The 17300-nt window shown below is 52.0% G+C and overlaps 1 protein-coding gene across 1 annotated transcript in view; it reads right to left on the bottom strand.

Annotated features, from left to right (window-relative positions):
- RASSF5 (Ras association domain family member 5) overlaps positions 1–16826 on the bottom strand; it is a 68846-nt gene extending 52020 nt beyond the window's left edge. Inside the window, exon 1 of the mRNA XM_031438690.2 lies at positions 16322–16826. Coding sequence (XP_031294550.2) covers positions 16322–16787 — 466 coding nt within the window. The 5' untranslated portion in view covers positions 16788–16826. The remainder of the gene's footprint in view (positions 1–16321) is intronic.
- Between the last annotated feature and the right edge of the window lie 474 nt (positions 16827–17300).

Genomic DNA, 17300 nt, shown 5'->3' with positions numbered 1-17300 from the left:
ACGCAGTCTATACTGTTTTCATATTCCTGGTTAAACTAGTGAGACTGGCAGCAAGAGAATGGAAACTCCCCACTCCTGGGCTCAGGCATCCAGCTCAGGACATCTGCACCTCTGTTTCCAGGAAGGGACCTGAGCCCCAGCCCTCTCAAGATCATATAATGTAGTTCCTTGTTTCAGAGGACAGGCCACCCCTGAGGGCACTCTGCAGCCCCACCCCAGCTGAGAGGGTCTGGAGACACACAACTGCTCCTTCCCACTACACAGCCCCAACTACACACACACACGCGCGCACACACACACACACACACCACAGACAGTGTCAGGACACAAGTGAGGAAACCAACAGGAAAAATCGATGCAGCGGTACAGGAGTGGCCTGGAAGCCAGGCCCATGCCCTGGGTCAGAGATGCTAGCCCTCCCGTGGACAGGAGAGGTGGGCAACTGGATGCACTGGGGTGCTGTCTTTGTGCAAAGAGCCAAGAGGGAAAGCATCTGAACATGCTCAAGTCTGGATCAGAGTTCAGTCCCCACGTAAAATGGGGGGTGGGGCAGTGATGGGTGGGCTTTATGGAAAGCATGCCCCCAGGTCAGGCAGGTCAAGGGAGAAAGTGCTCGGGGGTGGGGAGAGTGGTGCTGGGGAGCCTTGGATGAACTGAGGACACAAGGCCATCCCAAGACTCTGGGCCCCACCCTCTCCCAAAATGACATATCAGTGTTACGTGGCACGGCTGGAGGGGTGACATGTGCACTTTTGAGCCAGCCTTTTGTACTGAAGGGAAAGGCAAAAGGTCCAGCTGAGTTGTTGCTCAGGGGCTAAAGCAGATATTTAAATTCTCCCTGGGTCTAACCGGTCGGTTTTTAATTCCCTGAGCCTGGCTTCTTGGTGGTCACATTTCCAGGCAGGCTGCACATGTCCGGTGCACCGTCTTCCCAAACTTGCTCGGCTGGCCTGGCCGAAGCTGGGCGCCCGTGCTGGCCTGCAGAGGCACAACCCTGCCCCATGGGGGTAGGTGTGGGTGGGTGTGCCTCTCAGGCGGGCCCATTATTCAGCTGTCCCTACCACCACCCCACCATCCCTAGGCTGAAAGGACCAACAAAAGGAAGGCACTGCGGTCAGGCCAGGCCCAGGGTGTTGGCTGGATGTTTTGGGACGGGCAGGTGGAGGCAGGGAGGGAGGGCAGGACAGTTCATGGCAAGTTCAGGTGAATGATGCAGGGAGTGAGGGAAGTGCCAGACAGTGCCCGCCCTGTGCCCAGTGAGGCAGGGGACAGGGCCTGACCCCAGGGCACCTTCCCACGTGGTCTGTTTCATGCCACTTCACTCTTTTAGGGGAGTTATATCCTGAAGCACCCGCCCTCCGCCTTGTGTGGATGTGTATATATGTTTAAAATTATAAACAAATTTAATAGGGTTGGGTCCTTTTTTAACAATTCATCTTCAACTTTAGAGAGTGTTAACTGACTCCCTGCTGGGACAATGCAAGAATTCTCCCTCCTGTCAAACCTGCCCTCAGCCCCGATTTTCACTCTACTATATTATTTATAATTCCAACATTTATAACATTCATATTCTGTTGTAACTATAAATCCTACAGTTGTCTAAAATTAACTCTACTTTTAAATTGATTCAGTCTTTTTACAACAGTCAAACTAGTTTTCATTTTACTTCAATTAATCTTTTGGTTGACTGAATTTTTTGGTACAATGCTTTTATATGCATTACGCCAGCCAACGTTGCTTCAAGTACCTGAGAGAGAGGCACCCTATTTTATTGGCCTTTTAATACTGTGGCTTCATGCAGTACAGTTTGTGGATGACAATGATGATCTGGAAATGGAGAAGACACAAGGGGGCGAGTCTGCAGGCTGTCCGTGCAATAATCATAGAGCATCTCTGAAAATTCCCCCTTGGCCAATAGTAGTAGGAGGCAACAGATTTGGGGAAAATGTAAAAGTAAATGCTATTAGGTGGGGTCTAGGGTGGGAAAGCCAAGTGGACCTCATTCCTCACATGTAAGTGTCTGTAGGAGATTTGTCATCTGGACCCTCTGACACCACATCCAAAGGTTGTATTGAGGATGAGGCCATGCAAATAGACATGCAAAGAACTGACACACTTTTTGAACAGGGACAGTTAAAGTAGGTGCGCCCATCAGGACATACATACTCAGAGAGACAGAGCTAAACCTTTTTAAGACAGTTATGTCTCCTGTCTTTTCACACCTACCTAATTACTAGCCAGGTTTCCACGTCCGCATGCGTGCACCCATTCAACACGTGCTTACTGAGGGCCTACCATGGGTCAAGTACAATTTTAAAGGACAGCCAGTTATATCCAAAGACTTATGTAAAAGGAACAAGTGTATGAAAGGAATATCTCTATATATTCAAACTATATATATTTCAATATGGATTGTCACCACAAGAAAAAAATAAATCCCATTGCCAGAGCACCTTAAGAAAACATATTTTAAAACACTATAAGCAGCACTATTTACAACAGCCAAGATATGTAAACAACCTAAGTGTCCATCAACAGATGACTGTGGTCTATTTATACAATGGAATACTATTCAGCCATAAAAGAATAAAATAATGTCATTTGCTACAACATGGATGGACCTGGAGATCGTCAGTCTAAGTGAAGTAAGCCAGAAAGAGAAAGAAAAATACCATGTGATATCACTTATATGTAGAACCTCAAAAACTAACACAAATGAACTTATTTACAGAACAGAAACAGACTCACAGACATAGAAAACAAACTTATGGTTACCAGGGGGGAAAAGGGATGGGAAGGGATAAATTGGGAGTTCAAGAATTGCAGATACTAACTACTTATATACAAAATAAATAAACAAGTTTCTTCTGTAAAGCACAGGGGAACTATATTCAACATCTTGTAGTAACCTTTAATGAAAAAGAATATGAAAAGGAAAATATGTGTGTACATATATGACTGAAACATTATGCTGTACACCAGAAGCTGACACAATATTGTAAACTGACTATACTTCAATTAAAAAAAAAAAAAACACCACTGTGGACAGTTGGGTTTAAGGGAATTTAACAAACGGCAACAAGCCCACAAAATCCAAAGCCAGTATAGAGATGCCAGATGTCCTCTTGGCTCAGGTCAGCTCAGGAGGGGCCCCTGCCTCCTCCAGGCATGTGTCACTCTGCTCTGGGTGCAGGAGAGACAAAGCAGGTGGGGTCCCCCTCCCCAGCGCTCAGGGCCCCCTCCTCTTGTCCCTGGGGCCCCTGAGGAGACACTCGGAGGAGACTGGATAGTTGGTAGAGAAAGGACGTCAGCCGGGCAGTGAGGGACAGAAGTGGAATGAGGAGCTGGAGTGCTTTTGGGGGTTTTTGCTTTCATTTTTAGAGCAAACACCATCTCTGATTAGGGGCAAAGGGCAGCCTCGCCTCTTGCTGAGCTTGAGTGTATTTTTGGTAGAGTTCCACAGATGCCAAAGATAAAGACAGCTAAACAGTTCTGCGAGAAGTCCTGCCTGGGAGCCTGCAGGCCACAGGGTGGCAGATGGGCTGAGCCGGATGTGCAGGTGTGACCGCACACCCAGGTGCCTGCGCACAGGTACGCCCGCCCGATCTGAGTGCCGGGAGGTCACGGGAGGCCAGGAGCAGAGAGGTTCGGCCCTTTATGGGACAAACAGGCTGCTGCATCCAACTGGTTTTTCCACACCTGCTCTCGTGTCACTTGTATTCAGGGTGCCAATCACCAACTGAACAGCAACCAACAGGGTGAAAGGAGACTTTTGCTGAGAGGAGAAAGTAAATAGATTACATCTGAGGCTCTCTCTGCAGGAGACACACAAAGGCTTCTTTACAGCTGTGTCCCTGCAGCCAGGACCACCGGAGACTTTTGCACGGAGCCAGGCCGGTGTCCCGCTGACCCCCGAGCAGCCTTTTAAAATGATGTATGACTTGCTCCTTGGCAACACGCATGCTTAGCTCCTAATGATGCCCGGTGGGCTAATCCAGCCCTGCCTGTTAATTAAATGGGGTGGTAAACTCGGCGATAGGTATTTTTCCAGAGACTGTATTTAAGAGTTTCGTGCCCCTCCTCTCCTTCTGCCTGGGCAACCTTCAAACCAGATCTCTTTCACTGAGATGTGGGCAGCCCACCTTGGCCCAGGTGTGATGGAAGAGCAGACAGCGTGCTGGGGGCCTTGCACCGATGACCCACTGGGAACCACCATTTAAGGTCCTCCTAGGAGCAGTTGCCAGTGAGGGCCCCGCTGTGTGACCAGCATCAAGTCAACCGGTCGATGTCGATGTCAAGTTTAGCCCATATAACAACAGCTGGAGATGGGATTCTCCACCCCATTTTACACGGGGAAGAACTGACGCTCAGAGAGCTTTATCTGTATGATTACTTTACCACCAGGCATCCGGAATCTAGACTCGAGTTGGCCTGGCTCCAAGCCCGTTCTCTTAAATGCCACACTACAGGTTGCTCACAGAGTGCAAGTCAGCGGAGCTATCCCAGAGCCCACGGTCCGCAGTCTACCACTCCCAGCATCCTCGGGCATCCTGTCTTGCCCCTCCTCTTCCAATCAATTCAATCCAAATGCAAACACAAGTTAAACGAGCAGGAGATGCAGGGCAGTATTTGCCCTGACCTTAATGCTGCCACTCCAGGCCTGATCGATTTTATTAAATCTATAACTCCTTGGCAAAGGAGCAAGGAAATGATCTGTTAGTAATTTTTAAGCAGGGGCGGGGGGGATGGTGGGGAGAGGATGGATGTGAAGACACGAGTGAACACTGAAATGGAGGAACTCAGTCTCCAGCTGTGAGACCCCAGTCTCTCATATGTGAGGGTCACAGTATGTATCAGGCTATTGATGAGGATAAATTATTCAGGCTGGCTAAAGAGTATTTGTCTCCAAATGGGGACTGGATCTAGTGGGATTAAAATTCTCACTTTTCAAGAGGTAAAACCTTAATCAGAAAAAAATTTATTTTCCAAAATTAGGAGCATATTGTCTTTTAAATTCTGCTTTCATAAACCTAGCCCAGCGATGACTTTTCAGTTTAGTTCCATCCCTAAGACCCAGTGTTGGGTCCCACCCAGATGCCCACCTATCCTGAATGTATGAGAACAGCCTGGAGGGAAAGGGGGCGGGGGCCCAAGGAAAGCTGATGCGCTCCAGATATCCAGCCACCAAAGAGAGGCAGCTAGAGGTCAGTGAGGTGAGGAGAATCCAGGAATGAGGGGCTCCAGGTCTGTGTGCAGCTCTGACACTGCCAGGGGCCTGACTCCTCTGGGCCACTTTATCTGTGACATAGAATAACGCATTCCCATTCCCACCGTGCAGGGATCTGGAGGGAATAAATGATACTTAAAATAAATAAACCCCCCCAAACAAACAGACAGACATAAATGCCCTGGGTCTTTAGCAGAAAAGAGCTGCAGGAATATAAGATGCTGTAAATAGTTTGATACAACAGGAAGAACGCTAGGTTGGAAGGCAGGTGCCCGAAATCCCGGTCCTGAAGCTGCCACCAACTTTCACTGGCCTCAGCCTCCTTCATTTGAAAAAAATGGAGTAGATGACCTAAGATGCTATGAAAATTTGAATCGCAATTGTCTCTCCTCCTCACCTTTCACTTACCCTACACTGTCCCATTATCCCTCCTGAGACAAGGACTGTTCTCACCCCAATGAGCGCTCAGGGAAGGAAGCTGCAGCCCAGTCACTGCGTGAGACTGGGGGTTCCGTCCAGCTGTGTTCCACCCAGCAGCCTCCAGCCCCACACTGCCTGCTTGCGGTGGCCCCATAGCCACCTCCACCAACCATGCAGGTGAGAAGACTTTGCCTAGGAAAATTTGCTGCGCTGGGGTCCTCGGAAGGCAGACCCTGCAGCTTGGCAAGGTCAGACACTCCCGGGAGCTACAGGATGGGCAGAATGGACACAGGTGGTCACTCAAGTTGCCCATCCATGTGCTGCCGGCTCAGGGACCAGATCAGAATGACTGCTTGGCCCTAATTCTCAACCAAGGAGAGGCCGCTAAAACCCACGGCCAACACGGACCTCTGAAGTTCCACCAAAACCACCTAAAGGTTTAGTGAGTTTCAGTCCTGGGGAGTCAGAGTAGGGCAAGGAGTGATGCTGAGCTCAGCATTAAATACCAGGCTGCCAGAGGTTCCTGCACTGCCTTCCCCATGGAAAAGGCCACGAGGCCTGGCCTCTGAACCCAAGCCCCCTTGAGCCCCCTCGAATGCTCCCAGCCGGAGCGGCTGGGACCTACCTCGAGCCAGCTGTGCCTGGAGCTTTACTGGTCCCAAGTGGCTTTTAGGGAGCCTGCGGAAAAGCCGCTGGAGTCGCGAGGTGACTCTGCCGAAGCAGGCAGAGGCCGCCTCCTCCGCCCGGCCCTCGGTCATCCCGGCTGGGCTCCGGGCCCCCGCAGGAGATCAATAGCTTCTCTCTCAGCTGGCGTCAGGAATGGAGCGACGAAGGGGGGAGGCACTGGCCCTGGGAGGACTGTGGGCCTTGTGTGACCCTGGCTTTGCTCAGATCAGCCCAGCCTCCCTCCCTGTTTCTCCAAAGGAAGTCACGGGCACTTGGGACCTCGGGACGGCCCCAGTGCAGCCTGACAGATGCCTTCTCCTCCCCAGCTGAGGTCCTATCCCCTCCACCTCCCCCAGTGGAAAACTTTCTATTCCTGGGGCTTTTAGCTTGATAAGATAAACATGCCCCCACCAAACAGGCTGCAGGAAGAGCCTGCCCTGGGCCTCACTTCTCAGGAGCGCCTGTGAGTCTGAAAATCAATGTCTCCAAACTTTCAACACGACAGAAGTGATCGGTTACCTCACGTGTGTCCGGCCCAGGAGCTCGTTAATGGATTTCTTTGGGGATGTCGGATTAATAACGCTTTACCAGCTGTACAGGCTCCTAAGGGACCAGCGGGCTAATTCGCATCCTCCCACGCTAAGCCTGGGGCGGGGGAAGAGCTTTCAGCCGCCTGTGCCCATAGGAAGCCGTGTTGCCTTAAGACGGTCAGACCATTTATCTGAGAGCAGATACCTGAGCAGAGAAGAGGCACAGGAGGAAGACAGAGAAAAGAAGAAAAGAATCAGGTCTCTCATGAAGAGGGCAGAAATGTTCTCTTGCCCTAAAATGGTGCTCACAGGATGTCCCCTCAACAGTGACTCACAGAAGCAACCATCCAAGTCCTGGTGGGGAAGTTCCCAGAGGCCCTGTTACCCAGGCCGAGAAGGGTGGCTGGCAGTGCACAGGCAGCAAAGTCTTCCAGGAAAGCCACTGGAGAGGATGTCTGCCCCCCTGCACCGCCCAGAGGTTCCAGAACTCATCTGCCAACCGCCAGTGGGGGCCAGCTTCAGATGAAGGAGGGCGCTGCCCTATAACCAGAGGAAACGTCCCCCAGAGGCCTCGGGCAGAAATAAAGCTGCATTTACATCTCTGCACACTGGTCACCTAGTGTCGGGTCCGGGTGGCGGACACTCCTGAGTTCAGATGTTAGTTTCTGTAGCCACCGACCTGCTCCCACCCCTTTGAGCTGTGGTTCCTCTTCAGGCCTCGGAGAACATTGAGTAGCCTCTCCCAGAGGCCAGGCCCTCGGGCCACTTAGAGAAGAAAATGGTAAAACCAACCCAAGCTGCACTTGACCTTCCACATAGGGTTCCCTATCACCTGCCCTCTCACAGGACATCTGACCTGGTGGCCCCACCTGATCACCCCCTGTGGCTGAGGGCCTCTGTGGTGCAATAACAATAAAGCACATTGTTTATAAATCATCTATTTAACACAGAAATGCCCCCGAACGCCTCCTTCCTTGGGCCGGGCCACTGGATCTGTCTCCCTAATGCTTCCTTGGGGGACTGGGCTGTCAGCAGGCTTCGCTGTGCTCCTCCAGTGAACTGGGCAGCTCAGCACAGATGAGGCTCATAAGTGAGTCCAGGTCCTGAAATGACACTGGGGGCCGTCGTGTGAGGTTGGGAGCCCACGTTCCCTGCCCCACTGGGACACGAGATCTTCAACGAGGGCCCAGGAACTCCCGCCTGGCTCAGTGCAGGCAATGGCGGCATTCCCATGTCTGTGCTCAGAGGACAGGCACATGCTGGGGGAATTTTTAATCATGAGTCATGTGCAACGGGGGGAAATCCCTCCCGAATGTCCCCCTTGGGCTCAAGGATATACTGATCTCACTTCTCCTTTTCCTCATCACAGAGCTGTTCTGGGGGACAGGCTAAGCCACTGGGGAAGCCAGCAGGAAAGAACTGGCAGAGACTCTGGATGGGGTTTTGGGAGGTTCTAGAATCTTCACTCCTGACCTTCTGAAAACTTGGAAAGATTGTCTACTGTAGGTATAGTGTAGGAGGAACACAATCTGGAGGCAGGGGAATGCCCACCATGACCTCTTGCTGCATCAACCCAATAACTTCCAGGCTGAAGACAGAGTCCAGCCAAGGCCAACATCATTTGAAGAAACAGCCTTCACCATCTTAAGCGATACAACATATTCTCTGAAATAATCTATTCATATAAAGGTCCCTCCAGATTTCTTTTAAAAACATTCATCACTAGACAGACATTTACATACTATCTCCTCAACGCTTTTTCTAAAAACTCTCAAGTTACAGCTGGAATCCTTTGTTCCATTTGAATACTAAGGCATCTCTGAGGGTTTTTTTTTTTTTTTTGATTTTTAATACTTTCCTCAGTTGCAGAAACGACATAATTGTTTCAGCAGAAACCACAAAACCTCCAGCTTGCATTTGATTTGGATGGAAAAAATAGCTCCCTCCAAGTCAGCAAGGAAAGTAAGAGATGATCCCCAAATGTGAGCCTGACTTGGAGACACAGACAGTCAGAGGTGGGGTAGGAGTGTGGAGGGGGTTCCCCTAGATTTTCTGTTCCCCAAGCAGCCACACCACTGCCTGGGACAGAGCCGGAGGTCCATTATGCAAACCTCAGTTTATTTTCCAGTCCCAGTCCAACTCTTCTTCCCCGTAGCTGTCCCCTCTGAGACACAACCTAACTTCTCTTTGGCTCTTGGTTAGTCCCGTGTTATGAACTTTGACCTTGGGTCATGGCAAGGTGTGGACATGGAACAGGAAAAGGTCTTCAACTTGCATTTCCTTCAACCTAATACCAATGGGGGTGGGGTGGGGTGGGGAGAGACTCACTGGTTCCTTTTATCTTGGCATTTAGAAAAAACTTCACCTTCTGTTTAAAGACCTCATAGTGCAGACATGCTGAAAATCGACTTAGAAACCAAACGCTGAAAATAGGCTGAAGTGCCGCCAACTCTCAATTATCCAGGCACTGGCTGATCGTCTAGCCTGCACACGGCTTTCCTGCCCCTTGGCTCACCCTCCTCTTTTTCTGTATCTCTTTTTATGGACACTTCAGCATTCACTGGCAGAAGGGAGGCAGATGAATGATGAAACTCCACTAACTCGCACATTCAGTGACATCAGCTCATAGGGCAAAATGCTACGTTGGGTTCTGGTGCTGGTTTTGCTGCTAATGATCTGGGTCATCTTACAGAAGTCATTGCCTCACTGAATGCTGTGTTTCCTCATCCGTGAGATGGTCATGATTCAACCAGCCCTGCCTACCTCGCAAGGGTACTGCCGGGCTCAGCAGAGCTGGGACACAAGAAAGTCCTTTAGATCCAGCCACATCAGCTCTGAGATAATAGTTATTGCTGCTCCTACAGTGTCTTGGCCATTCTCAGCCCTTCTTGATCCATGTGAATATTTTCTATCTTAGCAGGTTCATAGAGTATCAATTTGTATCTTCAGCAAACACAGTGACCATTCTTTACCAGATCCAGCATCCAGTAGAAACAACACATTAAAGGATTTAAAAAAAAAAAATAGGCAGAGAACATCATACTTCTTTCAGGCTTTTGTGAACCTGTGGTCTGATTTCTGGAAGGTTCATGTAAGCCATGCTCTCACGTATTCTAGCGGTCCTAGTCAACGGCCACTGCAGACGTCTGGGTGAGATCTGCTCTGCCTCGGAAATGTTTGTTCAAGAAACAGGGAGGGGGAGCAGAAGGTGGCGTGCAGGCCTCCACTGAAGAGCAAACATGACCCAGCCCCACTGCGCTCACAGGTGAATGACATTCCCGGCCACCTGCCTGCTTGCCCAGTGACACACAGGAATGAACAGACTGGATTTTCTAATACCACCCTTCTTACGAACCCTCACCACAGTGTCAGCTCATGCCTCCCCTCCCGATGCCCTCAATGAGGCCAGGGCAGTAGGGGCAGGTAGGAAACTCCCGGAGAAAATTTGGGATGTGCTGTAGCCAGGGTCACAGACCCCTCAGCCAGGGCAGAGCATTTCCCACCAGGAGGTTAGGCTCATGGCTGCTGTGCCAGGAGAGACCCCGGCTGCTCTTCCTCCATCCTCTCCAAAAAAGGCAACGAAAGGACCAAACGTCACAGCTTTCCCTGTGGGTGTATCTTCAAGAATGTTCTCTGTGCCAGGAACCAGAGGCAGGCTAGAACAGGCCCTGCATGAACTTGGCGGCCGCTTTGGGCCAACACCACAGCATGGAGAGCTCTTGGGGTCTACCAGGTCCCGCTCGCATCTCCTCGGCATGGTGGCGGGGTGCCTCGGAGAACATCCAGATATCACCCCTTAGGTCTGAGTCAAGTTTTGACCATGGGGCAGGGCTCCCCATGACTACTCCCCAGCACCCGATTTTATTCCACTTAAACCAGTGCCCCCAGGAAACCGAGCCTGCTGCCCTGTCTGACATCACCTCGGTCTCCTTGCTTTTTCTCCAAAGCCTAAAAGCTGGCTGTGCTCCCCTCCCAACCCCGAGATCCGGCTGTGAACATGTAGAAAGAAGCTTGCCAAAACTCTTGGAAAAAACCCCGAAGTGACTAAATGCACAACCATCTCCCCAGTCCGGGCTCCCATCCCAGCGACAGCTGCCCCCAGCGCTTCGCGACCCAGACAGGGAAAGCCAGGACAGGGCAGGCGGGAAGAGTGGGTGGTGGAGTCGAGACAGATGAATGAGGCACCTTGGAGAGGCCAAAAGCATCTTGTCAATGGGATTTGTAAGTACATGGTGGGCGAAGAGACAGCAGGGGCTGGTGCTGATGGAAGCCGGGGTAGGAGGAGCGGGGAGCGGTCTGCCTGCGTGCTGCGCATGCCCACAATACTTACCTGCCCGGAAGACTCACCTAGTCACCTAGTCGTCTGAGGAATGCGAAGAGAAAGGACCTCTAATGAGGCCAGAGAGTGTTTACAGCTTCCTCATCAGCCTTAATAGTACTAGGGGAGACTGAGAAGCGAGGGAGGGAGTGGGGAGCCAGCGAGGGCTCTGTGGGAGAGCAGCTGGGGAGCAAAAGCCTGGAGGTTCCCATCGCCTCCCCACTGGGGGCTGCCTCTGACCCAGAGGTGCTGGGCATGGTCCCAAGGAGGGAAATGACTTGACAGGCGGAGATGGCCCCAGGCCTTCTAGGCCAGTTGGGTTTGCCCTTCTAACCTTCCCTGCCCCCAGCCAGACGGATGGACGGACAGACAGATGGGGCGATTCCTCTCCACATGAGACCCCGGCAGGAGCCTCCCCTCACTGACCTCATGAAGCTATTCCAAGGAGGAGTGTGGCAGCAGCATGGAAATACTTTGGGAAAAGTTACCATCATGGACCTGCGAAGAATTTTTCCTGTGCTCATTCTCAGAGCTGGGCTGCCCTGGGTCTCAGCTGCCCTCCTGAGCCTCTGTCCCCTGTCCCCACGCACTTCCCACACTGGCGCTGGCTTCTTGAGGCAGGCGGGTCACCTCACCAGCCAGGCAGGGCCCTGGGGCTGGGCTACGGGCCGTCTTTTCCCTGTCACTCAGGGCCTACCTGCCAAGCTTGGCACGGGCTGAATTCACTGGTAAACTTGGGGAGGAGAGAGAGGATCCCAGAATCAAACCGGCCGTGCTGAGGGGAGATGCCAATTCACTTCCACCTAATAAGTCTGCAGGATCTGCAGGAGAACACACATGTTCATTACCAAGTCTAATGAGGCTGGCAGACAAGTGGTATTAATCATTTTTGACTGTACCTGGGATTCAAGCCCCTCTTACTCTATAATCAGAAAATGTTATGCTCTGATGAATAGGGGGCAAAAACTAAACCCACATTTAATCCTTTCACTTTCATCTTGTGAAAATATAGGAAGCAGGGAGGAAAGGAAACAGAGGCTATGGCTTGGGGATCTCAGATGGCCTCTCTCAAAGCATCCCTGGTCCTTTCTCTGTGCCCCCATGCCCCTCCCCACACACGCCACTAGGACTTTTCCCAAGAAGACCTCAGCCGGAGCCAGGGGCAGGGGAGGGGCTGGAGATGGGGGATTCCATTATCCCTAACAACAAAATGTCCATTTCCAGGGCTTAGTTTCCTAATCTCCAAAGCCAAACATGGGCCTAAATCAATGAAGATGCTCAGGCCATGTACGTCAGTGCTGCTGGGTGTCCTGGACAAATAAGACATTTCCCACGTGCCCAAGGTTCCTGGGTCTGCTCTAGGGAGATGCAATGTCCCAGTGACCTCCTCCATGAAGAACTCATGGAAAGGGATGGGTCTGCAGGATCTTGTGGCTGTCACAGGGGTGGCTCCAGTCTGTGCAGAGACGTGGGTTAAGCTGGACCATTAATGCAGTGATAAGACAGGGCTAGAAAAGCCGGACATGGGGCTGCCGTCCCCCTCCCTGCAGGCTCCATGGCAAACACCTCATACTCACAACATAATTCAAGTCTCTCACAGGAGGGGGAGGCCAGGACGATGAGCCCCAGGCCCCCCCTTTCAACCTATAATCCCAATTACGTAACACCTCATAGCTCTGAACAGCATCCCCTCCAAAGAGGACCAGCTCCAGGAACAGACACTCACTAGCAATGTGCAAAGCATGTCCAAGCATCTGTTGTTGAATCTGAGTTGGGATGTGGAGGATTCCCTATTTTCCAGACCATTCCCTGATCCAGGATAGCTAACACATCCACCAAAACAAGATGAAAGGTAAAAGGTCAATTCCACGTGCCTTCTATAGGAGAAAGTGTCCGCACTCTGTAAGGGACATTCCCTGAGAACAAAGCCAAAGGGCAGCCCACAAGTTTCCCAAGTTGGTTGCTGTTGACCATTTCTTCCTAAAATGCTAGAAATGGATTCTCACCACTACCACCGCCCCCACCCCAATACACACAAACACACACACACATACACACGCATAAAATCTCCCTCTCCCTCCCAATCTCCACTGGGTTTCCTTCTCTATCTAACAAACATGATTTCTTTAATCCTAGAAATTAACATTAACTTTGAACATTTCCTGTTGGCAAATCCAGCATTAACCAGAGTTCAGTTACAGACTTTGAAGTAGGGCTAAGCTTAACTTAGAGGAATTTTCACTAAAAAGGTATGCAGACAGTGAGAAGACAGTTTTCTAAAAGCCTGCCTTATTAAAAGCCCATTTTGCCAACATGGCTCCCACCCAGTGTCAGCCTCCTGCTCAGATGTCATTCACATTCCCACTGCCCTTCTGCTTATTGCCAAGAGCAGGGTGTTTTAATCAGAAAAACAGGCCACCACCTTCATCAACCACTGCTTACTGAGACTGTGCTCTGTGCTGGGGGCAAGGGGTACACAGACAAGGCGCCAGGGTCTTGGTGACCTCTCAGCCACCGGCCTCCTGTGAGGATGCACCTCAGCCATGGCCAGCAGGAGCGGCACTGCCACAGGACGATTAACACTGCACCTCCTGGGATGCTCGTGGCACCCTCTTTCCCACTCAGCTCAGCAACCAGAGTTTGAAAACTGCACTCACTGCTTGGAAAGGTGATCCTAAGAAGGGTCAGGAGCCCAGACAAATTGTTACAGCTGTTGTGTGGGAGTGGATAATAATAACACTCAAATTGCACTAAACATTTATACTGCATTCTGCCAGGCACTGTTCTAAGCACTTTACATGCATTCATTCATTCATTTAATTCTCACATTAACACCATGGAGAAGGTCATGTTATTATTCCATTTTTTTTTTAAAAAAAAACAAGGACGCGGAACACAGAGATGCCCAAGGTCACACAGAGACGAAGTGGCAGAGTCAGGATTCAAACCGAGGTCTTCTGGTTCCAGGCTGTTCTCTTAGTTACTGCATAGTATTGCCTTTAAAAAGTCATGTTTCTGATCCTTGCTTTTCAAAACAAAGATAAAACAAACCAACTCCAACCCCATGGAATTAGAACTTCAACTAAAAGAAAGATGACTGCTGAGTCTGGCCTGCTTGTCTCTACCTGCCAGCCATCAGGACATTTCTCAACTGTCCCCATCCAGCCACAGGTCCACAGTCAGTTAAATATTAATAACAGCAAACAGAGATTCCTCTCCATCACCCCTTGATTCCAACTCTGCTCCCTTGCTGGTGTTCAAACAGCTCTGGCCGGTATTAAACCACCTTGCCGAGGGCCACCAAGTCACACACAAAATCAGAGGAAATGGCCGTGCACCTGGGGCTTCCTGCTACCAGAAACAATTTATGAATTAATCACAGGAAATAATTCTAATGTGAAGTGAACATAAATTCATTTACTCATGGAGTATCGCCCATATACATATACAAACACACACACCATTATCAACAGCACCCCTCAAAATCATAAAGCTATATGCAAAACGTTCAACAACTGATTTAGTCCCCCAATGTCTTGATACAAACTAGAATTCCAGTGAAGTAAATTTCCCAGGATTCCAGTACAATAAAACCCATTACAGTGAGGATACCGCCTCTCCCTGTGTTTATAGGGCTCGTGGATGCAGTCAAGTACCCCAGGACCTTTGAGAGGGCAAAAGCTGCCAACACACCTGTGGGAAAGTTGCATTTGATTCAACTGAAGGTCAGGGACACTTACCAAGTGACAGCAGCCCTCCAGCCACATCACACACCTCTATAACTTTTGCTCTTTGCTTTTTAATTAGCACCTGAACTGAGTTCTGATGATGGTGGGAGCAGCACCCACTTCCCCCTCCAATCTTCCCCTTCCACTTGACCCTGGCTTAGAGCCTGAGCCCTCCTTCCCCGAAGCCAACTGCAGTGGGAGGCACACGGCAGAGCCTTGGCTGTGGACTGCAGAAAGAGGCAAGGTAGGCTTTTCCTGACATGCATGTACTGCTGCTGTCCATTGCTGCAGCTGGATGGGAGATGTGGGGCTGCTGTCATGTGGGAAGGGCTTTTGCTGAAAGATGCAAACCACAAGCCATTTCCAGAGATGCTTGCTAGAGGTTGTGCCATTGTCTGTGCTGTGTGCTTCAGATACCTGAACTATGTAAACACGTAAACACAGGGGTATGGCTAGCCTCTGCCAAGCATGGCAAGAGCAAATATGGGGGTGGGAAGAGGACATCCATTAAAGAAATACAAACATCTAACTGTTGGAAGAGAAAAATAATAAACCTCTGAGAAGACTGCAAATTTGCTAGGCAATCTTTGACACTGGGTGCCCAGTGTTTTATAGTCCCGTTTTGAGAAGAGTCTGTTTCAAGCAGAGGTTGGAGGGACCTGAGAGCTCTAGGGAGGAAGGGACAGGGCAGGTAGTTGGGTAATTTTGGAGCATGATAGCTGGTGCAGTAACCCAGGAGGAGGAAGGGGAGGAGGCAAGGCACAGCCAAACATTAGAGCAGAGTCCAAAGGTCTGAGGTGCCAGAGGTGGAAGGCAAGAGGGGGCACAGGTCCAGGGTCAGGCTCTCTAACCTCACAGCCTGTTTCCATCCAAAGCCTAACCAGGACTCCTTCCTGTCCCAACAGGTCACCCTGGAGGAGGGGTGTACCATAGGCAGGCACGTACCATGGGCCTGTACGGTGGGCGGACAAATAAGCCATTTTGCCAATAACCCTAAGCACGGGTCAAACGGTCATCTCACCAGCCTCACCACCAGCCCCACCACCCACTCTCAAGAACCTATAACAAAAGCAAGAGGGTGCACAGGAGACACCAGAATGACCTTGTAGCTTCAGCCATCAACCCCAACCTGCGTGCATGTGTCGGTGTGGTATGCGTGTGTCCGGGCAAGGGCGAGGCGTGCACCTATCAGGGGAAGAGCTATGTTAAGTACGGCATAACCATACCTGGGCAGTAGGCAGTCACTAAAGGACACCGGACAGGAAACTAAGGAGCAGAGTGTTTTCAGGGCTTATTTCCCCCAGGTAAAGTCCAGGTGTCCCCCGGAGCCAGAGAGGGCAATGCCCCGTCTCTGCCCGCCCCGGCCGCCTCGTGGCTGCCCGCCCGTGGACTGCGGTCTGCCCGCGCGCCCCTCCCCTGCCCTCACACTCACTAGCGCAGCGCAGCGCCTGCCGCAGCACCTCTCGGCCGCACAGGTCACACCAGCCCCGGCCGCTCCGCAGCGCCAGTTCGGCGAAGCAGTGCCCCTCGCCTCGCTCCGCCGGGACGCGGGGATCCTGCGGCTGCTCGAAGATGCTCCTCACGTCGCGGGGCCGGGGCGCTCCAGGCCGCCGCCGCAGTCTCTGCTGCAGACCAGGCCGGAGAGGGCGAGCGGGTCGGGAGGCCCGAGGCTGGGGCTCCGCTTCCCCCCGGGCAGCCCTCCGGGCGCCGCGCCCCTCATGCGCCCCGGGCGCAGTGGAGACGGGCGCTGGGGCGCAGCGGCGCGAGGAGCGGCCCGGGGGCGCCGGCGGCGGCGGCGGCGGCTCGGGACCGCTCAGGCTCTGCAGATAGCGCGGCGGTTCTGGGTCCAAGAGTAGGCGGTACGGGCGCTGCCCGATGGCCGGGGACGCCATGGCCATGCCGGGCTAGTGGCGGCGGCTCTCTGCGGTGGCGCTCCTCCCGAGTCCGCCTCGAGAGAAGGGCGGCCCCAGACGAGCGCGCCTTTAAAGGGACCGCAGCCTGCAGGGCGGGGCGGGGGCGGGGAGACTCCGGAGAGGCAGGAAGGACGACCCGAGGGAATCACCGACCGACACAGCGTCAGGGGAGGCGGTGGGGGGCGCCTGAGCGAGTGTGGGTTTAGGGACGTCTTCGGGAAGCTGGGGCAGCTGAAGGACTGCGTATGGGAAAGGCTTTATTCAGGACAACTCAGAAGAGGCATTTTGTAGGGGGCCGCCTGCCTGCCTGCAGTCCTGCCTCTTTCCCTCTCCTATCATTTCTCCCGACACCAGATTCCTACCCCCCGCCCACCCGCACCCCAACACGTCCAGGTGAGGGAACGGGCCGGAGGGAAGGGCTTAGGAACTAGCTGAGGATGGGGTCTAGGGAGATGTCCACAGGCTCAGTGTCTGCCCGCCACCCTCCTGGTTTTCACG

This window comes from Camelus dromedarius, chromosome 21, assembly GCF_036321535.1.
Source record: "Camelus dromedarius isolate mCamDro1 chromosome 21, mCamDro1.pat, whole genome shotgun sequence".
Taxonomy (NCBI): Eukaryota; Metazoa; Chordata; class Mammalia; order Artiodactyla; family Camelidae; genus Camelus; species Camelus dromedarius.
This window is presented reverse-complemented; position numbering and strand designations above follow the sequence as displayed.